This window comes from Podarcis vaucheri (assembly GCF_965113315.1).
Source record: "Podarcis vaucheri genome assembly, chromosome: 2".
In the NCBI taxonomy this organism is placed as follows: domain Eukaryota; kingdom Metazoa; phylum Chordata; class Lepidosauria; order Squamata; family Lacertidae; genus Podarcis; species Podarcis vaucheri.
Genome location: NC_138760.1, coordinates 37,198,968 through 37,226,401, shown reverse-complemented (window position 1 = coordinate 37,226,401; position 27,434 = coordinate 37,198,968). Strand labels below are relative to the sequence as shown.

General features: G+C 45.9%; 1 protein-coding gene and 1 long non-coding RNA gene across 8 annotated transcripts in view; one reads left to right on the top strand and one right to left on the bottom strand.

Annotated features, from left to right (window-relative positions):
- The window catches only part of LOC309525720 (uncharacterized protein), a 96,728-nt gene that overhangs the window by 59,278 nt on the left and 10,016 nt on the right, over nt 1-27,434 (top strand). For 2 of the 7 annotated variants that reach the window (XM_082211187.1, XM_082211186.1), the window contains exons 1-3: nt 17,881-18,238; nt 20,720-20,806; nt 25,865-25,957. In XM_082211187.1, the coding sequence (XP_082067313.1) occupies nt 18,203-18,238; nt 20,720-20,806; nt 25,865-25,957 (216 nt within the window). In that variant the 5' untranslated portion in view covers nt 17,881-18,202. Of the gene's footprint in view, nt 1-17,869; nt 18,239-20,719; nt 20,807-25,864; nt 26,250-27,434 lie in introns of those variants that run through there. The other 5 variants (XR_014216501.1, XR_014216502.1, XM_082211190.1 and 2 more) reach the window with 4 other exon arrangements.
- The window catches only part of LOC309525738, a 30,416-nt gene continuing 6,989 nt past the window's right edge, over nt 4,008-27,434 (bottom strand). The window contains exons 2-3 of the long non-coding RNA XR_014216522.1: nt 14,646-14,779; nt 4,008-4,173 (exon numbers count right to left, since the gene is read on the bottom strand). This is a non-coding gene — a long non-coding RNA (uncharacterized lncRNA). The remainder of the gene's footprint in view (nt 4,174-14,645; nt 14,780-27,434) is intronic.

Below are 27,434 nucleotides of genomic sequence, written 5' to 3'. Positions count from 1 at the left end.
AAGGTTCTACTGTCAGTCTGGTCGGCTCCTGCACATGGGACAGCACCATCTTATCCTATATCTCAGGTAGCAAAAGGATTTGGCCAGCTCTGGCAGTGCAGACTGCCCCAGCATACCATGTGCACTTCTGGGATTGCCAACTGGTCCAAACGGGGGGGGGGGGGATTGTTTATGGCAGGTAGACTTTATAAGGGTCTGAAAAGTGTCCAGTGAACTAGTAAACATTAGATTTATTGACCGCCTAGCCCGACAGAACCTTACCTCCAAAACCAAAGTGCACTTTCCCATAGAAAGTAATGCAAAATGGATTAATCTGTTCTAGACTTTTAAGAACAACCCCTAAAACAGCAATTTAACATGAATTTTACTATCTAACGAGACCGTTGATCCATAAAATGAAAGCAATAAACAATGTACTGCAGTCACACAATCAATCAATCAGTAGGTGAACTGGGTTCCACACAGTCACAAAAACAAAACAAAAAAGCAGCAAAAACAAAAAAATGCAAAATAAATAGCAAAAACAGACAGACCTCAGTGTAACACTCAAAACTGAGCATGTTTGGCTTCCAAAAAATGTTTGCAAACTGGAACACTTTCTTACAGGTTTGCAGTGTTTGTTTCCAAGTTGTTTGAGTACCAAGGCTTTTGAGATCCAAGGTACCACTGTATTGTTGAAAGCAAAAGTTGTCGATTCTCTTGGACAGCCTGTGTCTGCCATTGAAAGGGAATGTGCTGCTCTCTGCCACCATCGATCTCCAGGAAGACACATATGTGTAGTCACAGGCCAGGCTAGGCCTGCCCCACCATATCACCTCGCCTGCTTCTTGATGTCAGCAGATGGTGGCGTTGGCCCTCAGGCAATAGGACTAGGCCCCAATAGGATTCCACATGGTTGTGCAATACCGTGATGCCATCCCACTTGTGAAGTAATTGAACAATTGCCAAGCAGATGCTTCTGGGAAGAATGGGCTCCTTTTGCTGCTCTCTTAGTGGCCTAGCCCTGAGAAAAGCTCATAGATGCAACAGGTTCCATTGCAGACAGAACCCCCTACTGGCCAAACAAGGTCAAAACAGCTCCAGCAGATCTTGCTAGTGACACTGTGGGGAATTGGGTCCAGTGAGTTGATAGGCTATTTTGGGTTAAAAAATTTTAAAAATGGCAAACTGCAAATTGACAGCCTTTCTTTTCACAAGAACAGATAAGGCAAGCAGCAGGATGCCAGTTAGCAGGCAAACTGTCATCACCCACCACCGCCCCAGTTACAGTATTAATACGCGCTGCCTCAAAAGTGTTGAACCGGGCGTCAAAGAGAAGCTCGTGTGTTTGCATAATGATTGATCTGCCAGAGATAGCAAGTTCTTTTTATGAGTTGTTTCGGGGCTGGAGTCCAAAGGACAGGTGGCAGGTGGTTAACTACATCTGCTGGAACATCAAGAAGTTCAAATAAAAGCGCTTCCTAACAGCATTACAAAAGTGGGCAAAGGCAGATTCACTTTCAACTAAAGGAGGGTCTCACCTGTACATTTGTTCTCATAGTAGGCACCCCACTTTGAGAGTTAAACAAGCTGCTGCACTCCTAAATGCACCGAGAACACAACAAAATATATCTCCTGTTATCGTTGTTTCTCTATATCTATGCCTTTTCATCATCATCATCATCATCAAAATGAGGAGGAGGAGGAAGAAATTTTATAGTGCAGATTAGGGAACCTGTAGCCTCTCAGATGTTGTTGTGCTCCAACTCCCATCAGCCCCAGCCAGAATGAGCAGTGATCAGGTATGATGGGAATTGTAGTCTGGCAACATCAGGGAGGGCCACAGGTTCCTTACCCTTATAATATGACCTTCATTGTTCAAAGCATCGTGCATAGATAGCACTGCTAAGCCTAGCAATAATTATTATCCCATATTTTGGAGGAGGGATAATGGTTTGCCTGAGGCCACCTTGAGAGTTTGTGTCTTGAGGTGGGATGGATGCATTAAGGAAGCAGTGCAGCCAGTGCAAGAGCTGCAATAGATGGTGGGAGATCTGTTTTTGAAATCCTACCCTGCCATGGACTTCAGGGATGAACGTGGGCAGGTGCCAGCTACGCCTTATGCCTAAGGCTAAAATAGTGGCTTTGGTATCACCATCAGCTGGGATGGGGCAGAGCTGGCAAGATCTGTCAGAGGAGGATTCAAGGGTTGGCACTGGAGAGAGCTCAGGCAATGAGCTGGGAGAGGTTTCCGCCCCTTTGTTGTCGGGCATCACAAGTCAGCTTGTCCCCTGCTACTTGGGAGTGAAGTCCCCATGGTAGCAGAGGAGGCAGAGGGATGTCCAATCAGCAGGGCTGGCTGAACCAGAGGTTCAGAAGGACTGACTCAGGTCCCATCACAAGGGAGCGCCTGCAGGAGCACAGACTTGCAAGTACCGTCTTCTTGCTTTGGATGGGAAGCACACAAATGACTCTTCCTTCACTACTCTTTGAAAGTAGAGCAGCAGAGGCATGCCAAGTGGAGGGGCAACACCTTAGCTACTGCCTAGCCATGAATCTTAGAGCTGTGATTGTAGACTTACGAACCGTGTATCTTGTGATTATTATTATTATTATTATTTCTACCCCGCCCATCTGGCTGGGCTTCCCCAGCCACTCTGGGCGGCTTCCAACAAAATATTAAAATACAATAATGCATCAAACTTTAAAAGCTTCCCTAAACAGGGCTGCCTTCAGATGTTGTCTAAAAGTCTGGTAGTTGTTGTTCTCTTTGACATCTGGTGGGAGGGCGTTCCACAGGGCGGGTGCCACTACCGAGAAGGCCCTCTGCCTGGTTCCCTCTAACTTGGCTTCTCTCAGTGAGGGAACCGCCAGAAGGCCCTCGGCGCTGGACCTCAGTGTCCGGGTAGAATGATGGGGGTGGAGACGCTCCTTCAGATATACTGGACTGAGGCTGTTTAGGGCTTTAAAGGTCAGCACCAACACTTTGAATTGTGCTCAGAAACCTTGAACTAATGCTGGGACTTGAGTCCAAATACTGTGTCTGAGGGTGAGAGCCAGGACAGTGTCATCTTTGCATGAAAGAACCCTATTCCGTCCCTAAGTTGTTGTATGTTTACTCTGCTTTTCCAATCCCATTCTCTCTTTCCTGGTCATATGGGAAATGTGCATGAAATCCCCAAGCCTGATGGGTTGGGAGCAAAAGGTGTCTCCCAGTAAAGCTGTGTTTCAGCTTGAGAAGCTTAACTGAATTGTCCTGACTGGACACTAAACCATTGGGACACATTTATTATTTGGAGCTTTTCTGGGAGTCATGGATTTGCTTGCAGGCATTTTTAAACTTTCCTATAATATGATTCCAGCTGATCTCATATGGCTTGGTGAGGTCAAAATCCTACTCCAGGTGTTTCCATTTCTCCCTGCTTGCAGTACGGTGAGTCTGTGGGGACTCAAGTCCGGGAAATAATAGATTTTGTCTGAGCCAGCCAATGCCTTCATCTCCATTTCCTCCAAGACCGAAGCAGACAAAACAAACTGCTTGGAGGAGGGGTGTGAATACTGCTTTTCTACTGGAAACCTTGGGCAACAGATTGGATTTCTAAATTCCTGGCTTAGTCTGCAACTGCTGGAAAAGGTGTCACACACACACGCACTCACACACACGCACACGCACACACACACACACACACACAATGGAGAACCTGCACAAGGGCTTCCACTTGCGCAATGGGGCATTCCCCTCCTCTCCTTCCCTCCATGACTCCCCCAGCACTCTCCCAAATTGGCTTGGCGGGGTGGGGTGGGGGAACTCTAGAACGGCACATAGGGGGAGGAGAGGGAGGATTGTTCCATCTGGCAAGCCTCAACTCTTGCATTGACGAGACATTCACCATAGCATGATGTTGAATTCCACCCATATATTCTGCTTTATATGAACAAAAACTGCTCTTAAAGGGGCTTATATTTCCTGCATCTGGCAGATTTTTTAAAGGTGTAGTTGGCTCAAGTGTTTGATTGTGAATGGCAGATCAACCAAAGAGGGGGAAAGGTAGTATCAGCTGGAACAGATACCTCTGTGCTGCTACTTTTGTGAGAGCCTGGGTCTCTGGTAGTCAGATGGAAAATGTGACTTTGTTCCTTGGTCTGTTCCCAAGTGAAAATATTGCCAGCCAGCCATAGAAAATCCACCTGGACCTGGAACGATGGATGAGGAAAAACAAAGTTGTACTTACCTGTAACTATTGATCACACAGATTCACACACACTGACAAGGCTTGCACTGGTGGTACATACTGGGTTGTAGCCGATGCTAGTCCTACTCGCAGTACCCATTGAAAGTAATGAACATGACTGACTCAAGCTCATTGCTATCAGTGGGTTGGATACAACCCATACTATACGTTTGCATCGGTGACACAAATCCTAAAACTGGAAAGATACAGAGAATATGAGGGTGACAGATAATTAAATGAAACATCCCTTCTTTAGGGGGCAGGGGAATGGTGGCAGTCCAGTGGTAGAATGCATACACATCCAGCAGGGCCGGCCCTAACATTGGGCAGAGTGAGGAAGCTGATTTGGGGTATCATGAAAGGGCAAGAAATGGGTTGCTATTCAATTTATCTGCCTTATATTTTTACCATGAAAGATGGGGGAGAGGCCCTGTGAGATATATATATTTTTGTCCTCGGAGACAGTCCAGCCTTTGGTACTATGCATCTTGACTACTCCATCTTAGGCAGCAATGTGTCTTGGGCTGGCCCTGTACACCTACAAAAGGTCCCAGATTCAATCCCCAGGTAAGGTTAAGGGAGTTTCTGCCCTCTCCCCTCTGTGATTTCCAGCAACTAACTGGCCTTCAGAAGCCTCAGCACCTCTGGCTGTGAAGGCATAGCCATCAAGCCTAGTAGCCATTGATAGCCTTAACCTCTATGAATTTGCCTAATCCAGGCTTCCTCAACCTTGGCCCTTCAGATGTTTTGAGACTACAATCCCCAGCATCCCTGACCACTGGTCCTTCTAGCTAGGGATCATGGGAATTGTAGGCCAAAAACATCTGGAGGGCCGAGGCTGAGGAAGCCTGGTGTAATCCTCTTTCAAAGCCATTCAAGTTGGTGGCCATCACTGCGTCCCATGGGAGTGTATGGCATGGTTTATGCACTTTGCGACATATACTTGTACCTTGCTTTCCCACCCAGGAGCTAGAAGGTTTTGCACGTTTTCTTCGCCTCCAGCTTTTTACCCTTTTTTTTTTTTTGCAACCAGCCCTGTGACGTAGGCTAAATGAAAATATGTAAGCAGCCATTCTTAACAATAGATTGCCGGGAGAGATAGGTGCAAGGGGCCCAATCCACATACAGTGTACGGGACCCAGGAAATCCTGTTGGTGTCCCTGTTTGGGATTTAGGGCTTGGGTTTATGCACATTCAAGTGTGGAGCCTTCGGTCTCACTAATGCTAGAGAAATGTCTGTGTCTTGAGGGGTGGGGGTCACAATCTTCCTGCTCTATTATTTGCTCTGCTCCCTGCTCTCTGCTTCTTCATTTATGAATCTGGTGGATTGCAGAAGAGGTATTTCTTCAAAGCCTCCCTTTCTCTTTTATATACAGTGGTACCTTGGGTTAAGAACTTAATTCGTTCTGGAGGTCCGTTCTTAACCTGAAACTGTTCTTAACCTGAGGTAACACTTTAGCTAATAGGGCCTCCTGCTGCTGCTGCTGCGCAATTTCTGTTCTCATCCTGGGGCAAAGTTCTTAACCCGAGGTACTACTTCTGGGTTAGTGGAGTCTGTAACCTGAAGCATCTGTAACTTGAAGCGTCTGTAACCTGAAGTACCACTGTATATATATTTGGACAGGGAGGAGGAGGACATTGTGCTCTGTTGAGGAATCCTGCCATACTTTGTCTCCTCCTTACCCTTTTCCAGCGCTTTACCCCTCCAGCGCTTTACCCCTCCAGCGCTTCACAGAAGGTCCCTAACACAGTTTGCCTCGATCTGGTGCTCTTCATTTCCTCATGGGCTGAACTAATATCTGCCTGGTTTCAGAGCCACTGTATGTTATCTCTTATGACATTTGCCAGTGTTTTACTAAAAAAGCTAAGAGCTCCTTGGTGTGCAGCATGATTTTTTTTTGGGGGGGGGAGATGCCACCTTTTTTAAAAATCCTTACGAAAATTCACCAGCATTTTGGTGCAAATTCCTCCTAATATTCACATTTTTGTCTGCAATTCTTCCTCATATTCACATTTTTTTTTTTGCAAAGTAACTTCCTATAATATAATGCACTTCTGTATGTTGTTTGACACCAATATATGCAATTTTATCCATGCTTTGCGTTTGTGTATACATTGTTTGGCTGGAGAAAACTGCATCGCAAAATTTGGAAAGCTGCAGATTCGAGAAAGGTGGCTGTGTTTCAGTTCACATGTTGTTTCAGACTGTGCAAGTTAGGTAGGTTTGCCTTTAAATGTGAATTGCATCAATCCAGCTCCCCCCCCCCAATCTGTATGTGGCGGTGGAGAAGGGACTTCATCTCTTTTGGACCACTGAGCTCTGGCTTCCCCAGAGTCGAAGGACAGGAATGTCCCCCCCCCCCCGCACTCCCACTCCTTTTGCCTGGTCAGCTCCTGCCAGGCAGACTCGAAAAGAGAGCTCCGTTGTCCACCTAGGGCTGATCAGAGAGCAGCTCCACACCCGTTGCAGCAGGAAGCAGCTTTCAAACATTCAGAGGCTGGAAAATGCCAGGGGAGCTTCTAGCTCAGAACGCAAGAAAAAGCTCTAGATGAAAAGGACAGAGCTGACAGGTGCTCCTTCCAAACAGAAGGGAAGCTGTCAAATAAATCTGACCTTGGTAGATCCCTTGTTCCTACGCGCCACCAAAAAAAGCGCAAAAAAGCAGCCAGGTGTCCCTTTACCCCCAAAAAATCTTCTTAATACCTGCAGTAGACTGTGTGGGAAGTAGACCTTCCAAGGACGTTGCACTGCTTGTAATGGGGCAAATGGTGAGAATGAAGAAGTTGTGTGCCTGTGCCACATACTCACTGATGTGGAATATGTCCTTTCAGTTGCAGATGAGAAACAGGGCAAAGCTGCATTCATTATGAGGATGATGATCTGCAGTGAGAAAGCAGCAGAAACTGCTTGGCGTACAGATTGTTGGTGTAGAGTTCAGTTTGGCATCCTGTGAAGCAGGCGAGGATTCTGTCTGGGCTGTAGCTCATGCTGGCATGTCAAACCCCTCATTGCAACCCATGGTGAACTTGTGGTTGGATCCTGCTTCATCCTTATAGGAGAGAGAATCTCTAAAACTGTGCCAGAATCCCAAAGTGTTTCTTGAGGACAATCCCCTTTTCTCTCCTTAGCTCCCTGCAGTAAAGCCAATGAGAAGACATTTTCAGGCACTGGAAAGGGCGGTTCTTAGGATTACTGGCTGGAATATCATACCAATGTCACACTGACTTTGATCCAAGTGTGACATCGTTTTAAAACCAAATTCGTGGCATGTGCAATCAACCAGACATGTGGCAAACAGGGTGGTTACTGGTGAAGAGGAAAAAGATAGGTCGCCGTTTTATATGTTTGTAGAGCTAGCAAATTGTAAAGGTAAAGGGACCCCTGACCCTTAGGTCCAGTCGTGACCGACTCTGGGGTTGCGGCGCTCATCTCGCTTTACTGGCTGAGGGAGCCGGCGTACAGCTTCCGGGTCATGTGGCCAGCATGACTAAGCTGCTTCTAGCGAAGCAGAGCAGCGCACGGAAACGCCGTTTACCTTCCCGCTGGAGCGGTACCTGTTTATCTACTTGCACTTTGATGTGCTTTTGAACTACTAGGTTGGCAGGAGCAGGGACCGAGCAATGGGAGCTCACCCTGTCACGGGGATTCAAACCGCCGACCTTCTGATCGGCAAGTCCTAGGCTCTGTGGTTTAACCCACAGAGCCAAAGCTCAGTCAAATTGTACTCACTCCCTAATTCATTATCCTTCTGGCTAGTCTGGGCTGATTTGGTTTACAGTATATGAATGAGTTATGCACATTTTGCAAAGCCTACAGAACTGATGGGGAGCGGGGAAATGCTTCCATTTCTTGGGCTTCCTGTTTTGGAGTGCTACTCCATTGCAAGCGCTGAAGGTTACCACAATAATTGAGTGCTATGGTCATCTGCCCTTTCCTGGGTTTTTATGAGTGTGTTCAGCAGTTCTTATGCACCACCTTCTTTAATCTCTGTTGCACCAAGCCTTAAGAAGCCGTGGCTCTGCAACAGAAGGCGTGTGCTGCTTATTAGCAAAACTGAAGCAGAAGTTGTTCTATTTCCCAGGGAATTCATTCATGTAATGATGATTCATATTTTGGAAGGCACAGGGTACTTCTGCAATTCACCTAAGTGATGCTGAATTAGTGCAAAATCTGCGCTGGCAAGCAGGTATCTCACTGCTTCAGCTCCTGGAAAAAAATGAACTTTAGGCATGTTAATCATCTAACAGAGAAAGGCATGAACTGATCACAAATGAAATACAATGCCGTTCCTCATCTACAACCATGACAGAATGCGAGACTGAGTGAGTTTGCTTTTTAATTTGTGGCACATTTCTCCCTCCCTGTGATGGAGTCACAGCCCCTTTCTCTTTTCAGTTTGACGTGGCTTTGGCTTTTGACTGCACAAATATTGCCAAAGCATAAGGAAAAAGCAAAGCCTTTTGGAGGCTTTCTGGGACAGGGACTATGAACACCTTATGGCTAATGGCTAATGTGCAGCCATAAGGTAATGCTGACATATATGGACACAATTCTCTTGTGCAAAAGACACAGAGAGCTAAACTACAAATCTTCTGAGGGTTAATAGTAGGGGGGTTGTGAGGAGGGGTTGTTGGGAACACAGTGGGGGAAGAAAGACTTATACACCCCTTCCCCCAACATGCCGCGACCCCAACCCTGATGCTCCCCCAACTCTCACCTACCAGCTCAGCTTAGATTGACTTCCCCTTCTACCAGAAAGTTCTTCCCTCAAGCCAGACAATGCAGCCAGTGGCCAGGTTCTGGAGGAAGGCCTCCACCTTGTCTACAACAGCAGTTTGTGTGGTGAGCTCCCGCCCCCACCAATGGAAATAATGACACATGACACAATTATTAAGGTTAATGGGCTAAATAAGGCCACAACTTTATTGGTTACAGGTGATGAGCTGTATTGGCTTAGGCATTGGTCCTAACAGACCATATCCGACTTCAGCCCGTCCGCTTGAAGTCCGGGAAGGGTTAACCACCAGTTGGGGGAGTCCTGCTGATGCACATCAACTAGGAACTCCCCTTGGGTCACCGCTCGGGGGCATGCCTTAGGCCCTTACCTCCCCAGGCATCGGACAGGGCCACGTCCCCCGGAATCCTTTATCGGACTACCCTTCAATATGTGGGGCAGGTGATGGTGCTATCTCTCCTCTTCCATCTACAGAACAATACCAATGCCTAACCACCAATACCCAGAAAGTTGTGACGATTAGCTATGAGGTAGGCGAAAACCAAGTGACTGGTGCCAATTTGCCAAGTGGAAAAATCCCTACCAGGCCCCTCAATGGTGACCAACCAAGGTCCATAGCAAGGTCAAAGAACAAAAACCTGATAGGGCAGGAGGGTGGGAAAAGCAGGAACAGCTAGCAGGCGGCAAAGAGGGAGATCCCCGGCCGCGTCCTGCCTTAAATAGGGCAGGCCACACCCCCTGAGCCAGCTGATTGGCTGGCCGGGGATGACACAGCCAGGAATCCCCCAATAGTGCAGCGGCTGGTTCCAGCCGCTGCGGGCATATCAGGGCCATGACGCCCGCAACTCCACCTCCGTAGTGCGGAAGTGGCTTTGCTTTGTCCAGTCATCCCTGGGGGGAGCAACTGCAGGTGGCTTTCATGTCCTCTGCCCCCTCTTCCAGGAACCCATCCCATCTCAAGTTTCCATCACTTAGTCATCCACCTGCAACACCTGGAACCAGCTGTCATACCACAGGGTGAAACAGCCTGCTTCACGGGGAAGGGGCTGCCACGGGAGGATAGGTGAGGGCAGGGCATGGTGTCTGAACAGCGCAGCAAAACTTTTTAAAATGTTGTTCCCGTATCTCTCTCCTTGTTGCACAGAGGCACCATTTGGACTCTGCTTCAGGAAGCAAAATGTTCTGGGCTAGCACTGGCTGTTAACTTACAAAGCAGTCTTCCCTTTGTTGTTATCCTTGCATCACCCACCTTCTGCTCTCCTTTCCCTATATGCTTCACACTTCTCCCGCTCTCCTCTTCCTCCTCCTTCTCCTCACCTTTCTTGCTCCCCACCCCCACTCAAGAACATGCCCACATGGGTCCCCCCCTGGCACCTCCAGATTCCATTATGTTTGACCAGCAGGGCTGAACAGAGAAGCGATGTCCTTGTTCCCATAGATCATAAAGCAGCAGCAAGCCGCAGGGAAACAAAGAACCTAAAGTCTTCTTAAAAGTTATCTGCTGTATGGAGTTTTGGCACTTGGAAGGATGCTAGTGAGAGACAGGATTACTGGGACAGGTTCAGTGGCAGAAGGCCAGGAGCCATCTGAACATCTCTTTAAAAGGCAGGTGCCAGATATGTCCATAAAATAATAACTAATAACCTATAAACAGTGACATCACTGTCCACTCAGTGCTGTGGAGGTGATTTAGAGACACTTTGCCAGCTTGAAATGAGAACAGCTGCTCTCTGCTGGAAAGAGAAGGAAATCTTCTCATTAGCATTAAATTTAAATGAACCATTCCTCATTTGCATATTTCTGCGGTGCTCTATTTCTGTAAAAGGGTAACTTGGGAGTGACAATTCAGATCAAGGTTCAGTAATCGGGTTCTCCTTGACTGCATTTCTTAAAAGCATAAAACAATGCTTTCTGGGTTTTTTACTCATCTCACAAAAAGGATGGAAATCTTTACTTGCCCTTTGTAATCTCCATCCTGCCTCAGTGCCTAGCCCTGCAGAAGCCCATCCTTCCCATTGACCCATGGCCCAGGGGAATGCTGTACCACCACAACCACTGGTACCCAGAACTTACTATCTGAACCCAACCAGGCAAATCCATCCTTGGATGGTCATGGTCTCACCTTCTGTGGTTCTCCTGTTTCCCTAGTGCAACCAGTCAGAGTTGCACACATGATGTTTTAGATATATAACTAAGGTTTTTGAAATATGCACCTACAAATGCAAAGTATGTTTGAGTCAAATGCATGCTCAGAAGCATGCTGTTATATTAAGGGAGTCAAAAGTAGATGTGGCCTCTTGTTATGTATATACTGTATTCAGTGGCACTCCCAGTCTCTCTCTCTCTCTCTCTCTCTCTCTCTCTCTCTCTCTCTCTCTCTCTCTCACACACACACACACACACACACACACCCCACACCTGTCTTTGACACTACAGACCAGGGGTCAGCAAACTTTTTCAGCAGGGGGCCGGTCCACTGTCCCTCAGACCTTGTGGGGGGCCGGACTATATTTTGAAGGAAAAAAATGAACGAATGCCTATGCCCCACAAATAACCCAGAGATGCATTTTAAATAAAAGGACACATTCTATTCATGTAAAAACACGCTGATTCCTGGACCGACCACAGGCTGGATTTAGAAGGCGATTGGGCTGGATCCGGCCCCCGACCTTAGTTTGCCTACCCATGCTACAGACTGTCAGCTCTACTGTACCCTTGGAGTACCCACTTCAGTTCATACGTTACTTGAATTCGTATTTATGAATACAAGCATGAAGTGTGAACGTTTGCAAACACGTGAGAAATGTAGCTAGGGAATTGTGACTGGCTGTGCATCTTGGTTGAGGCTGTATTACACCACAAGCTGCTACACACAACACCCCATCTTTCAGCATAGACCTATAAATGTAAAATACAACTGTGGTGACAAAAAAGCCCAACCCTCACTCCACACCTGCTTACCTGTGTATTATATTGTTGACAGGCTGCCATTTTTGCTCATTATGCAAACCTTGGTGGCAAACCTGGATTTTCTGCCCTGCAGTGTGCAGTGTGGCCTAGGACAAGGCAGAAATGACTGTGGCTGCATGTGCCATGTCCGTGACTGCTCTTGGGAAATGTTGCTGGTGGTTCATGTCGCAATTGGATCTCTAGTTGTAGTTTTCAGACACAGTAATGACCAGAGAACTTGATATTTGAAGAAGAGGTGTACAAATTCTCAGCCATCTGGTTATTATTGAGACGTTGAGTTAATGGCCACCTGGCAGTGGCTTTACGTCAGTCAAACAACCAACTGGTACCGTGTGTGTGTGTGTGTGTGTGTGTGTGTGTGTGTGTGTGTGTTCGTGCATACTCCAATTTCTAGGGTACTTGGGCACCTCCCAGTTTGGCTCTCTATGTGACTTGCCTGATCTGGAGAAATAAATTAAATGCAGGGAATGAAAATCAAGAGACCACACTTAATGGTTGCTGTGGACATTTGAGAGTGCTCTTGGAACTTGGACAACTGTTTCCTTGTGTAAAGCTTTGTGCTGTGTCTTGTGCAGGTGTCTGGCTGGCCGTGGGGAGATGAATATAAACAAAGCTTGAATGAGTCTGGATTCTCCCCCTACCCCCACCCTACCCCCCAAAAAAAACTTAGACCAACACTTTCTCTGGTACAGAAATGGTCTTAAATCTAAATTAGGCCAGAGAGAGTCATGCCGAAAGAGGGCCAATGCCTGAAACACAGCTGACATAACGAGATTTAAATCTTAGCCTCAGGGCATATGTGGGGGTGGGAGCGGGGGGGGGGGAGAGAGACCAAGGGAACGAAATGAAGCCCAGTCTGCAGAATGAGCTGCAATGCAAACCTAGGCAAGCAAACTTGCTTGCTGAAAGCTCAGTAAATGCCACAAAAAGGAAAGCAGTTCTTTCCAATATGCCAACCGAGAGGGAGAGGGATTTCCTGTGCCTATGGCTACTATCTTAAACAGCAGAGACATCACCTTGCCAACAAAGGTCCATATAGTTAAAGCCATGGTTTTCCCAGTAGTGATGTATGGAAGTGAGAGCTGGACCATAAAGAAGGCTGATCGCCGAAGAATTGATGCTTTTGAATTATGGTGCTGGAGGAGGCTCTTGAGAGTCCCATGGACTGCAAGAAGATCAAACCTATCCATTCTTAAGGAAATCAGCCCTGAGTGCTCACTGGAAGGACAGATCCTGAAGCTGAGGCTCCAATACTTTGGCCACCTCATGAGAAGAGAAGACTCCCTGGAAAAGACCCTGAAGTTGGGAAAGATTGAGGGCACAAGGAGAAGGGGACGACAGAGGATGAGATGGTTGGACAGTGTTCTCGAAGCTACCAGCATGAGTTTGACCAAACTGCGGGAGGCAGTGGAAGACAGGAGTGCCTGGCGTGCTCTGGTCCATGGGGTCAAGAAGAGCCGGACACGACTAAACAACAACAGCATGGCTGCTATAAACTAAGAATTTCAGTAGAGCTCTTTTCTTAAAAACATACACACACAAACACAATTTCTTTTTCCTCTGCCGCATCTGAACCATTCTTCCCTGCCTCTTCCGAAGGTGATACAAAGAGCTGTAAGCAGGAACTCCTACTTCCCCAAGGACTGAATCAAATCTCCATGAGGGACAAACCTTTCTTCCGACCCAGGAGTTACTGCTGCTTCCATATGCACCTGAGATGGAGGTGCGGCTGATCTTTGGCTACTGGGAAGAAGTAAAGCCTTGGTCCCATAACCAAAATCCAAGGGAAGCCGGCAGCCACTGTGAGAGAGTGGAAGGGCCATCGTGCTACTTCCACCTGTCTCGGGAGCAAGTCTCACATGCTGCCCAGCTAAAAAACAAAAAAAGGACAGCAGCTTCCATATGTGGTGGGCAGACAGAATCAAACCTGGAGCTGGCCAGTCTTGCCAGGCAAATGGAAAGTGCTTTTCCATGCCAGAAGAAGCTTAAAACAATAAGCACCTTGACATAAAGGGGTGCAATATGGCAAAACTTTGCTCTGGAGTGACCTTTGCCAATACACCAAGCTGATGTTAGCAGCTTTGCACTTGGGCCCATGGGGCCAATTGCCAGGCTTAGTCCCCAAAGGGTCTGCTTTGCTGGCTGCCCTCAAACATCTTGGCACAAACAGATGCCTTGTTGCTAAGATATGGAGCTCAGATAACACCTGGGTTCAGTTCTCCATTCTGCTGCAGGTTTCCTGCATGATCTCCTCTGTCCAGCCATTTAGGAAACAGCCACACATAGATAGATAGATAGATAGATAGATAGATAGATAGATAGATAGATGATAGATAGATAGATAGATAGATAGATAGATGATAGATAGCAAGATCTCCATCCCACCTTCCAGGACACAAAGGGCACTATTCCATGAATGAGTCAAACTAGCAGAAGCCCATGCAAGGGGCTTCATGCAGTGTGGAATTTAAGGTGGTTTCCTCGCACAGGGTGCCAGGCTCGGGGAGGGGACGCAAAATTGAGAAGATCCATTTGGGGTTGCTAAATGTTGGCCTTGCACAGAGCGCCACATTACGAAAGTTTACCCAAGTCTGCCCCTGCTTCCTGGGCGGTAGCAGTAGGACAGGACAGCATGAAAACACAGTCACAGCAAGAATAAAGTCTATTTTGCTCAGGGAATAGTGAATCTGTGGCCCTCCCGACGTTGTTGGCTCCTATCATTCCTGACCATTGGCTAAAAACATCTGGCGGGGGCGCAGTTCCCCCATCCTTGAATAGCTGGATGTTCTTTTCAGCTGCCAGAACCGGGAGTCGGTTCCCCATCATTCTTCTCATTTGGTTATCTTAGCTGCAACCTGTGAACTGATGTTAACATGCTCGGTATTATTTTTAATGATATTTTGTTTCAAAAGACCATTAATTATCAAGATTTCCCAGAAGATGCATTAACAGAAACTCATTCTGCATCAAGAATTCACTTGGCCAGTGTGGAAAATGAAGTCTGATTGCTGGAGATGATGATGCCTGGGTAAACATGGAAAGCACATTGCAGAGCTGGGAAAAGTTAAGAAGCACTTTTGTATGTGGTTCCCAATTGGTGGTCCATGGATTGCAGGGGGTCTGTGGCAGCATTCACATAACAAAAACTACCATAGACATATCCAAATTTTCAAAAGTAGTGGGTCCGTGTTTTGACTTTTGGAATATAGGTGGTCCGTAGTACTAGGCTAATTGGGAACCACTATCCTAAAACACAGGGTTGCGATTCGCTTTGTGAAAAGGTCCAAGCTCTGATTCAGCAAAGCTTTGACGTCCAGAGCAGGGTTAGCAACATGTACATTAAAGGTATTGTTGTTGCTGTTAAAATGGCAGTAGTTACTAGTAGCAGGGATAAGTTGTGACTCAGCTAAAGGTAAAGGTACCCCTGCCCGTACGGGCCAGTCTTGCCAGACTCTAGGGTTGTGCGCCCATCTCACTCAAGAGGCCGTGGGCCAGCGCTGTCCGAAGACACTTCCGGGTCACGTGGCCAGCGTGACATCGCTGCTCTGGCGAACCAGAGCCGCACACGGAAACGCCGTTTACCTTCCCACTGGTAAGCGGTCCCTATTTATCTACTTGCACCCGGAGGTGCTTTCGAACTGCTAGGTTGGCAGGCGCTGGGACCGAACGACGGGAGCGCACCCCGCCGCAGGGATTCGAACCGCCAACCTTTCAATCGGCAAGCCCTAGGCGCTGAGGCTTTTACCCACAGCGCCACCTGCGTCCCCGTGACTCAGCTACACAGCTGCAAATAAAACATTCTAAATGTGTTGTAAGGTGCAATATAAAAATGTGACACTAGATGGCGATGGCGAGCTATGCAAAATTCAATGTATTTTTCAAAACTTTTTTTATACCTTCGTTGGCAGAGTATCTGCTATGCACACAAAAGGTCCCAGGTTCAGTCCCCAGCATCTCCAGATAGAGCTGGGGGAGAGCCCTGTCTGAACCCCTGGAGAGTTGCTGCCAGTCAGTGTCAACAATACTGAGCTATATGGACCCAGTGGTTTGACTGGATGAGCCTATGGGCATAGGAAGCTGTTTATATTACTAATTAATAAAAGCACAACCTCATTAAAACCCAACAATGAAAAACCTTACTTTTCAGAATTTCTCATGCATCTTAATCCACTTGACTGGACATTAACTCTGTAGAAGGTTTCTCAAAGGTTGTGGGTGGCTGACTCCCACTGCCACCGCTGCCACCACCATGAGTGGACTGGCTATAATTTAGCAACATAGACATCCTGCAGCATAACAGGCTGGGGTAAAAATATAGGAACAGGTGGCTGTTAGGGAGTCTGAGTAGATTCCTGCCTACATAAGCAGAGCACTCAATAGGATGTGGTGGTGAGTACCAATTGGAAGCAGTCAAGACTCATGCAATAAATAAAGAAGTAAATCATGCGCCCCAGGTTCTGTATAAAGAACACTCCTGCTTATTCAGGTGTGCTTTATACTCGTCCTCCTGCTGCTAATGCACATTAAAATTACGAAGGGAACTTCCTTGCATAGCAAACTGAAGTCTTCCATATACAGTGGTACCTTGGGTTACAAACACCTCGGGTTACAAACACTTCGAGTTACAGACTCGGCTAACCCGGAAGTAGCACCTTGGGTTAAGAACTTTACCTCAGGATCAGAACAGAAATCGTGCGGTGGCAGCGCAGCAGCAGTGGAAGGCCCCATTAGCTAAAGTGGTACCTCAGGTTAAGAATGGTTTCAGGTTAAGAACCAGGGGCGCTGACTTATAAAAAATATTGGGGGAGCCTGCGAAAGCTCATGAATAATAAATAAGCTCATGAATATGCAGATAAAGTGGCACCGCCTCCTCGTGAGCGAATAGGGGAGAGCGTGCTGCGCCTATTAATCAGCTCCAAAGGAAATTGGGTGGAGCTTTTGCTCGGGAGGGAGGGCAGGAGGCATGCAGCCCGACCCTGTGCATTTTGGGCTGGGGGAGGGGTGGCGGTGGCGCTCTGCTGGAGGGGCGCCCGAGATTATGGGGGGGGGCAGAGCCCCTCCAAACGAATTTTTGAGGGGGCTCGGGCCCCCTCAGGCCCCATGGAGTCGGCGCCTATGTTAAGAACGGACCTCTGGAATGAATTAAGTTCATAACCAGAGGTACCACTGTACAAAATATACACTGCATACTTCAACTGGTTTAATGGTGTGTGTGTCCCGTCCCCCGGTCACTGCAGGGAACTATAGTTCTGTAAGGAGGCTAGTGATCCCTAATGGAGGTTTCTCTCCAAACTCCAAATTCTCTCCTGGGATTCTTTTGGAGATAGAGAAATTGTGCCTCCCCACCCGCTAGGTGATGTTGGACTCATAATCCCTGACGTTTAGCCATGCTGGCTAGGGTTGATGACAACAGCCAGCCTGTCACTATTTTGCAGGTGGGATTCTGTTGCATAGTGGCACATTCAAATTGTTCGTTTAAAGTGGATCTGAACTCTTGCGTAAAAAAACCCCAGAACAGAACTTCTCTTTAGGGATAGTTAATTCTGAAATTCCGAAGGACCTTTTAAAAAAAATTATGTACAGTATGCTACAACCGCAGCCAGAATGGTATTTGCCCAGAGGTGGAAAGAGGATGCTGTTCCAGCCAAGGAAGAATGGCTGATTAAAATTTATGGATTACGCCAAAATGGCAAAATTAACGGATGTGGTAAGAAACCACAAAATTTATTAAAGAGTGGGGGACATTTGTTGAATATTTGAAAAATCATGGGATGCAAGTAAGTGCAGTAGTAGGGCTAACTTAAATCAAGCAGTTAAAAGTACTATTAAGATTAATTGTAGAATAATTAAAAAATGGAGTAAAGTGGAAAATGCAGTGTTAAAAATTTAAATAAGATAAGAAACCACAAAAAAGGGGAGGAGGGAAGTCTAATGTGCATTTGTGTTGGAAATATATGGTTGTAAGGTGTGTATCTGTAAATTTTTGAAAACTGAAAACTCAAAAAAGGAGGGCTTGTGATGGAAAAATGCACTGGGAACTGTAGAGTCACAGTTGCTTAGTGTGATGTTGTAACACCTCCCCAGAAACAAATTTGAATGAATGCTCAATGAGCAGCTGGTGTCATATAACCTCACAGTACAAACAAACCAGAATGAATGTCCACAAAACAGGTTGTCTGAAAGGAACCTATATCAATGGGAAAAGCTTAGCTTGGATTTGAGGGTGAGGGAAGATTAGTTTCCCCATTTGGTTGTGGAAGTTGGCCATGAATCAACAAGAAGGAGATGAAAATATTGAAAAGAGCTAAGTATAAGAGACTTGTGAGTTACTGTGGGCTTCTCTTTTGTTAACATCTGGATTAGGCTATATCCCTGTGAAAATAAGTAAAAGGGTGTTGCTTCCATATTGGTCAAAAAGAATGCAAGGCCCTGGTCTCCGAATGCGAGTCTGCAAGATTTCAAAGCTTTGCAGAGTTATTTGCACACAATTTCCGACAGATGGTTCAAAGAAAGTTTTCCTCTTATGTACTCCGTGCCTTCAAATAAAAAAATGGCATTTACTAAACATATAGAAAACATTTCTCCTTGCAAAAAATAATATATAAATCAAACGCTGTAGTGCCATCTATTAAAATAAAGAGGTTAACAAAGTTCTATGAAGTAGTCATATGGATTTGCAGCTTTTTTTATCTAATGAAAATGCGATGCTATTTTTTGTGAATTTAACAATAGATCAGCAAAAGGATACCTACAAAAGTGTTTCCCCCCTCTTAGCATTTCATTAAGGGAGTTTTGCACACCAATTTTTAAATAGGTACTTGCTGTTCAGATCTTCATGCGGCAAGGCACTTATTGCAGCCCCTCTCAGCAAGATCTTAATCACGTAATTAGAAACATATGACTAGCCCCATTGAAATGTATGGGATTTCTCCCTTGTCTGATGTTGAAGTGATGTTAAACATAAGTTGATGTGTTAAACATGGTAAAGTGCTTTATTGACTATGGCTAGACAGGCACATGGTTACAATTTAGCATATTATTTTAGCTACAGTATTCCCCTCCCCACTAGGATCTATACGTTTAAGAGTGAATTGCCCTTACCCAGCAATTTGGTTTGGGTGTATTGGTCCAATGTGATTATGAAGCCGCTCCCCTTTCAGTATTGAAAGAGGCCTACTCCATTTATTTTAAGACCTGGAGTGAGCAGGTTTTATTCGAATGACAGTATTCTGCTCAGAGCTTGGACACTCCACTGAATGTCCATTAGGGTTCTGGGTGGGTATTCTAAAGGCCTGGTTCAAACATGCATGTTTATCGCTTGACGATGGCAGTAGGAAGTGGCAACTTACAGGTGAGAATGCGTCGTCACAGTTCAAACACAGCAGGCGGAGCTTTTACATCACCATACAGAATTTCGAGCGCAATATTTCTCAGTGGATTTGGGGAGGAGAAGGGGAAGAACATTCCATTGCACAAGCAGAAATCCTCGCACTGATGGAATGCTCATGTAGTGCTGTGTTGGGTACCACCCATTATTTACAGCCCATTGTTCTAGTCCTGCAGTCTCAGATGATTATCTCACTCCTGCCCCACTTGCTCCTTCCTAAGATTAGCGTCTTCCTCCTAACCGCTATGGTTTCCTTCCAATCTGCTAGGAGGGAACGCTGTCATTCACAGCAAGTTTGACTAGCCCAGCGATGCATTTGCTAGGCCCTTTCCTTGCCAGTCAGCCACCAACCATGTATCCAAGGCCCTCAGGCCCTGTCCTTTTGCCTTCCTCTGGGCCACTTTCCCCCATCTTCCTCCTGATTTGAACGCCAGACATGCATACGATGTCTGATGCTAATTCCCCCCCCCCAAAAAAGAGTTAAATGATAACTCATCAGAGGCAGCTACAGTTGCAAATGGAAACAAAATATCTGTGAAAGGAAGAGGAGCAGGTTTGCTCAAGTGTGCTGCAGGTAGAAATACTGTTTGTAATGAAGTGAGAGCAGTAGTTGCTCGAATTAACGAATAAGAAAGTTTTGAGAATTTACATGCTAGATTAAAATTGATTAATTCATTGAGAAGGGGATTGAAAGAAAAACACTGGGGCCTAATTTGAATAATAGAGTGCCTGGTATCTGGTGGGCAATATCATCCTTTATTTCTACACTGTGGCTGTAAACCAAATTACCTGTCAGGAGAGCTGTGAGATTCAGGTGAGGGTCAGATGCTTTGTCAAACCCAGCAGGTATATAACAGGAAGACCGGCCTACCCAGGCATTATTTTAAGAATAACATTACAACTTCATTTTCCAAAAAATAATGCTCATTCCACAAAATGTTTACAAAGTTCAGCTACTGCAAAGGTTTTATGCTTTTTTAAAAAATCACCATGGTATTTAACCATCTTATGTCCTTTAGAGGAGAAATTGTGAATTGCAGAATTTTAAATACCCGTCATCATCCTTGGCTTCACTCAGTTTTGTTTATAACACTCTTCCATTTTATTCTAGTTGTGAGGGTGGGGGTGGGGAGGGGCCTCACAAGTGGAGTAGCCTAGGGCCTCTCTTCATCTAAATCCGACCCTGATCAGGGCAGGAGATCATATTCAAACTAAGCTCAGCAAAGTTCATGGTTGAAGGGAAGGAGTTTTCTGTGGCTCTGTTTTCTAGCAGGGCCATGAAATACAGCAGATATCAGGACTGGGGAAAAGCTCAGCCACCAACCGTTCCCCAGAGAGGATTCATTTTTAACTAAGCTGCTGTGTGTGCACCTGAACCAGTGTCTCATTTTTCTCTTGTCTTTTTCCTTTGTCAGGCAGGGCTTGAAGATTCAATTACGGAGGGAACTGGCCGGCCTGGCGTAGATGGTGCTTTGCTTCCCCACAGACTTTACAGGCTTGCTGTAAGAATTTGTGTCGCATGCGAACCAGATTGCATTTTTAAACTAAGATGATAGGTGTATAGGGAAAGACCATGGGAATTAAAAACTACAGCGGCAAAGCAAAACACGAAAGCCAGGAAGCAAAAACAGCAGGTGATGTTGTCTTAAAAGGCATTAAGATGCAGAACCTGCAATTTGGAAAGAAAAATAATGTGCAGTATTATAGCTGAATGCGCCTTTGGCCCCTTCTTTCCTGGGGACTCCGTTTGTGCCCCTGTGCTGGTGCGGGATGAGTGAGCTGAGCACTAAACCTTCATGTCTACTTAGAATACATACAAGACCAGCTCTGCCAAAACTGCAAGATGCTGCTTATAATGAATGGCACTTAGAGATATTATGCCTTCCAGGTGAAGCACAAACAGATGCTTCTGAGCAGCCTTCACTACTTCTGGCCTACTGAGCCAAACACAGACTACCAGACTTCTCCAAATTTGCAGTGGCTGCACTCCAAGAAGCTGCTTCCAACAGCAGTGTTCTTCTGCTCAGCCCAGTCTTGCATTTGGAAGCATGCATCTCTCCCTTTCACAGATTCAAAAGATTTCTTGAGGTGCAGTGCCTTAGTTAAGTGTCAAACGCACTAGAGGCTTATTTGTTTGTCAGGAAGCACAGGGGGAACCCGTAGTTTGCAAAACTGAAAGGAGAGCTGCAATTCTTGGCCGTCTGCAAAAAGAATCTCTCCTTTCAATGGCTTGTATTAAATTTTGGTTTCTGGAAAATGCAACTTGACTTCTTTAGGCAGTGTAAAAGCTAAAGGTAAAGGGACCCCTGACCATTAGGTCCAGTTGTGGCCGACTCTGGGGTTGCTGCGCTCATCTCGCTTTACTGGCCGAGGGAGCCGGCGTACAGCTTCTGGGTCATGTGGCCAGCATGACTAAGCCGCTTCTGGCGAACCAGAGCAGTGCACGGAAACGCTCTTTACCTTCCCGCCGGAGTGGTACCTGTTTATCTACTTGCACTTTGACGTGCTTTCTAACTGCCAGGTTGGCAGGAGCAGGGACCGAGTAACAGGAGCTCACCCCATGGCAGCGATTCAATCCCCCGACCTTCTGATCAGCAAGTCCTAGTCTCTGTGGTTTAACCCACAGCGCCACCCGCGTCCCAAGTAGTTTTTAGGCAGTGAATAGCACCCAAAGGCTTTACAGTGTCAAATAGATATTGACCGGAGTGAAAGATTTTTCTGTTGGAATAAATCTAATGATTCCAACTGGATCCACAGCCCGACTTCAGCCGGGGAGGGCGGGATATAAATAAAAGTTTATTAGTTTATTATTATTAAGAATACATACACATCACATTTTCTGGCATTTTCCTCTCCCAAGAGGCTAACTTGTTTTCCCTTCAAAGCCCAGAACTCATTTGACAGTGCAATCCTATACACAGAATTGTAGAGTTGGAAGGGACCACGAGGGTTGAACCTCAAGTGCTTGAGGGTCCCCCACTTCAACTTGTGTTGGCTCATAAGGCTCCCACTTTTCCTCTGACAAGCCCCAGATTTCTCCAAGACACCCCATTTCAGCTCGGAATTCAATATTCCTGCACACCCCAATATAAAAGATCTGAAACTTGTTGATTAGTTACCCAGATGGTGGCTTCACCTTTGTGTTTCATCACTACGTACACACTTCCTAGCTTTTTTCCTATGTATGGCCCTGGAACCAGGCATTTAGGAAACACTTCTGCACCAGTCGTCAAAGGCCTATATCCCGGATAATACCTCAGTACATGAGGGTGTTTATTGTTCAAACAGATGTGACAGAAGACAATCGCGTTTCCTGGTTCTTGGCTTGCCTAGGTTTATTACCCAAAGCAATGAACGCATGTAGAACCATTGTACCAAGAACAGATTTTCATGTGGTAAAGTAATGGATGTTCAGCAAAATTGTGCTGTTACAGAAGTTTGCTTTTAAATAAGCAAACATACAGCACAAATGCTCTGTTTCACGTTGCATGTGGAGAGGACTGTCCCATTCTAGTTTTAAATACAATGTGCCTCATTCTTCCATTGATTTTCCAAGAGGGATAATTAGCATGCTGTTCTGGGAGAATGTGCTAATAAGTTATTAGTCATGTGCTGCTTAAATACTTGGCTTTGGCAAATGTAAATGCCCCGCAGCCCAATACTGCTAAGCTTCCATTGCGCCAGCATATTTAATTGGATTTAATAGTGTAAAACTTCAGGACATTCTAGAACCCCTTTGTGTCAGAGTAATTGCATTCTGGAGAAGCCTGGGGTTCCTCTGAAGTGTATATCCTGGGTCCCTCCATGGGAAGGTAGTTGGTGGCAAACAAGCTTCTCTGAAATACATTTCGGCCACCACAGCAGCAGCTGCCACCCGCTGCAATGCCCAGCTGTCAAGGAATGTTGGATGTGCTTCTACACTACATGCAGAGATTATGTGGACCAAAAACAAGTCCCACCAAACTTTGCAGGTGCTCCCTGTGGGATGAATCTATATCCCCTAGAACACTTCCCAGAATCAGATGTCAGAGAAATGCACTGAAAACTGACTATCAAATGGATTTCCTCCCATCTGCCCATTCAATCCCCAACACAGCACAGACTCCTGCTTTTTTGCTTTAGTCCTCCACAACAAAAGTTGCTGTTTTTAAAGATGCATTGCACACTTTATATCTAAATAGATATGTAAATTGCTTTGAATTTACATATCCATTGATGTCGAATTGCTGCTGTCCTGACAGATGCCTGAGGCAGCCTAAATGCACCAGGACTGTCAATCCTAACCATGGTTACTCAGAAGTCAGCAGCACTGAATTGAATGGGACTTCATCTTGGGCAGGGGAGGGTTAGGGTTGTAACTTGAATCCACTTTTTACTGTGAACTATAAAATCAAGTGAATGCAGCATGCTGTGTCCCACTTGCACTGCCACTACGGGTGCCCTGGCTCTTACCAAACTCAGTGGGAGCCAGGGCATTCCTCAAACTATTGCTGCTCTCTCTGCTTCTCTGCCCAGGGGTGGGGAAGGCAAGTGGCAATGGGGTGAGCTAGAACACCTTCCTTTCCGTGGCAAAATTGGTGGGATGGGTGGAGCATTGCCTCTTACACTTCTGCCACCTGAGGCAGGTCCTTCACCCCACATCATAGGTGGGCCAGCTCTGTCTTTTCCCATGGAAAGAAGTGATCTCTTTTGTTACCTGTGGACTTTAGCAGTCAAAGTGAAGAGGAACATATGGATTGGCACCCGTCCCCTAAATCTTCATTTTGAAGTATTGCCCTACTAGCCAAGTCCCAACATTTGAAAGAAATTACCCTGCTCCTGCCAACCTACCAGTTCAAAAGCACAAAAAAGTGCAAGTAGATAAATAGGTACCACTCCGGCGGGAAGGTAAACGGTGTTTCCATGCGCTGCTCTGGTTCACCAGAAGCGGCTTAGCCATGCTGGCCACATGACCCAGAAGCTGTACGCCAGCTCCCTCGGCCAATAAAGCGAGATGAGCGCCGCAACCCCAGAGTCAGTTACGACTGGACCTAATGGTCGGGGGTCCCTTTACCTTACCTAGAGAGTTTATGTTTCAGCAGAAACACCCAAACATCACCATTTTGTGAGTAACATTTGCATGCATGAAATAAAATGTTGCAATAAAGAAAGGACTTACATTATGGTTAAAGAGCATTATTACTGACTGAAGGATTAATTCATACATAAAGAGCACAATGTCAAGAGGGTGCTAAACCATCCCTCCCTGATGCCTGGGTGAGGAAAAGCAGACAAGATGACAGGTGATGGACTGTGAAATCAAGCTAACCAGTTAGGCTGCGATTCTGACTCCACTCACCTCATTGAATTCCATGGGACTTACTTCTGAGTAGACATGGCTAGAATTGCAAGCATGTGGAGCTTTGTAATGGACCATTAAGGTGCTTCAAGACATTAAGGTTGCTTTTGCTGCATGCAAGGAACACCAAGGGAAAGTAACTGATTTTAAAATATATGTTGATGATATTTTGTGCGCCACAAGATACATTTTCTTAAAACATGCATTTCCATACAAGTAGAGGATGAAAAGGAAGACTTGTGCAAAAGAAGCCAATTTCAGCAGAACAGAAAACATCAGATTAATGTGCAAATGGATGTTGGCATGATCTTTGAAATGTCCATACATTAAGGTTACCAGATCTTTTTCAATGAATCCGGGGACACTTTTCAACTTCAATGGATTTTGTGTGGGGACTGATTTGTAAATCTGGGGAAACGGGGACGTCTGGTAACCTTACCATACATCCCTACACAGAAACTCCATGACTGACACTTGGAGGGGCGGGAGGTTCTCAGCATGCAAATCAATGGGCAAACAGAGGGCTCCTAGAAGCAAGACCCATTGCCTTAGTGTCTTAGTGCTGCCGCTCCACCGTGTAGCCCGCCACTGCTTCAGGCCAAATCACCAACTTAGAATCATAGGACTGTAGAGTTGAAAGGGACCCAGGGGGTCATCCAATCGAAACCCTTCAATGCAGGAATATGCAGCTGTCCCATACGGGGATTGAACCTGCAACCCTGGCGTTATCAGCACCACGCTCTAACCAACAGAGCCATGCAGGCCTTCCTAAACAGCCATGTTTTCAATCAAAGCTAAACAACAGAGAAGCCATGTGGCAGGCTTTCTCAACCTCGGCCCTCCAGATGTTTTTGGCCTACAACTCCCATGATTCCTAGCTAGCAGGACCAGCGGTCGGGGTGATGGGAATTGTAGTCTCAAAACATCTGGAGGGTCAAGGTTGAGGAAGCCTGCCATATGGGTTACTAGTGATGGGAGGAGAAGGAGGATGAATGCTCACCCTGAATGGGAAATCTAATCTGAGCTAATATTATGGCAGTTTGTAAGAAAGACTGCTATAGGTTCAGGTGTTTTGGGGGTCCAAGCAACAAGGAGGCAGGAATGATCAATTCATCAGGCAATGTCATTTTAACTTGTCTTTAGCTGCCAAATTTCCAGTGAAGGGCTTCCTATTCTTTTCTTTTTTAAAAAAAACAACCCCTCTCTGCTTCTTATTTGGCAGGTCATCTTCTCCAGCTGTGCTGGTGCCGCTGCAATATTCCAACAGCCTGCTGTAGGGTGTGGGGTGCTGGCTGTCTACTGCAAGAGGAAAGAGGTGAGTGTCTGGACATTACGCCTGCCAAAAATGCTTTTTATGAAGAGAACATCTTTTATTTCAGAGCATCCCTGCCCATGGAATTTCAGCAGTTGTATTCTGGAACAGGGAAGATGCAGCTCTGCTGAATGGATACCACAGCTTCAAAAGCACTCTTTTGTTTTGCAGGGTTTTATCTGATGAATCTCGTGGTAGGAGAATCTGGTGCTGTTTGATTGTTCCTTCTCACAGAATAGTTGCCGGTCAGAAATTGGCAGCCTGAAGCGTACCGGAAGGCAAACAAGGGAATGAGGTGTTGTGCACATCCACAAGCCATTTCAGCATTATGCAAGAAGCCTATTGCACTGCAAACTTCCATGAGAAATTGTGTGGCTATGTAGCCATGATACCAGCATTATTTTGCATTAAAAATATACAGTGGTACCTCGGGTTACAGGTGCTTCAGGTTACAGACTCCGCTAACCCAGAAATAGTACCTTGGGTTAAGAACTTTACCTCAGGATGAGAACAGAAATCGTGCGGCGGCGCGGCGGCAGCAGGAGGCCCCATTAGCTAAAGTGGTACATCAGGTTAAGAACAGTTTCAGGTTAAGAACGGACCTCCAGAATGAATTAAGTTCTTAACCCAAGGTACCACTGTATAGGTTTTAGGCCAGGTGATGGCCATGGCTTCTCCCAACAAATCTTGGGGGGTTGTAATTCAGTTGATGGTGCTGAGAGTTCTTTTAGAGATCTCTAATTATTAGTATTTTATTGAATTTCAAGTGAAAGCTGCATTTTAAGTTTGCATATTTGCCTGAGATGTGGGAATTAGGTTGGTTTGCAATGAGCAATGAACAAATTTCCCCCCATCCCTACCTGCTTAGTACGAACAAATTAGTACTACTATCCCTAATGCAATTATCAGCACAAGGTAAGGACTTGCATGACTGGGTGGGTTAGCAAAGTCCAATGTAGCACTTTCCAGTACTCTCGAGCACACCGTAATGACTAACCTAAATTTGCAAAAGCCAGAGCAATTACTCTTCCTGTGGAATTTGCTGTCAGGTCTGTTGGAGATGCTGTTAAGAATGTAGCCGGTTGCTTACCTGTCATCAAGCAGCGTCTTAATAATGTAGTTGAATTTGAATAAGCAGTTATATATGAATCCTGGTCCTTCCTTCCGAATGTGACACTGTAGATGAAATTGAATCTCCACTTCAGTTTTTAAGCCCGGGAATGAGCAAGCATCTTATCTGAATATAATTTGTAGGCAAGCAGCTGAAGCAGCTGCTTACACGGGATTTAGTCTGTGCTTCTTAGAACTGATCGAAAATATTATCCTGCCTTATTAAAATCACTCTGCAGCTTTTCCAGTCATGTGTCAACGGGAAAACAAAAACAAACACCAGAATGCATCTTTTTCCAAGCAGTGGTTTGAAAAAGGGTAGTTTGCAGAGATTCACTTTTGCCATTACAAATAAGCAAGGCTTTTGTAT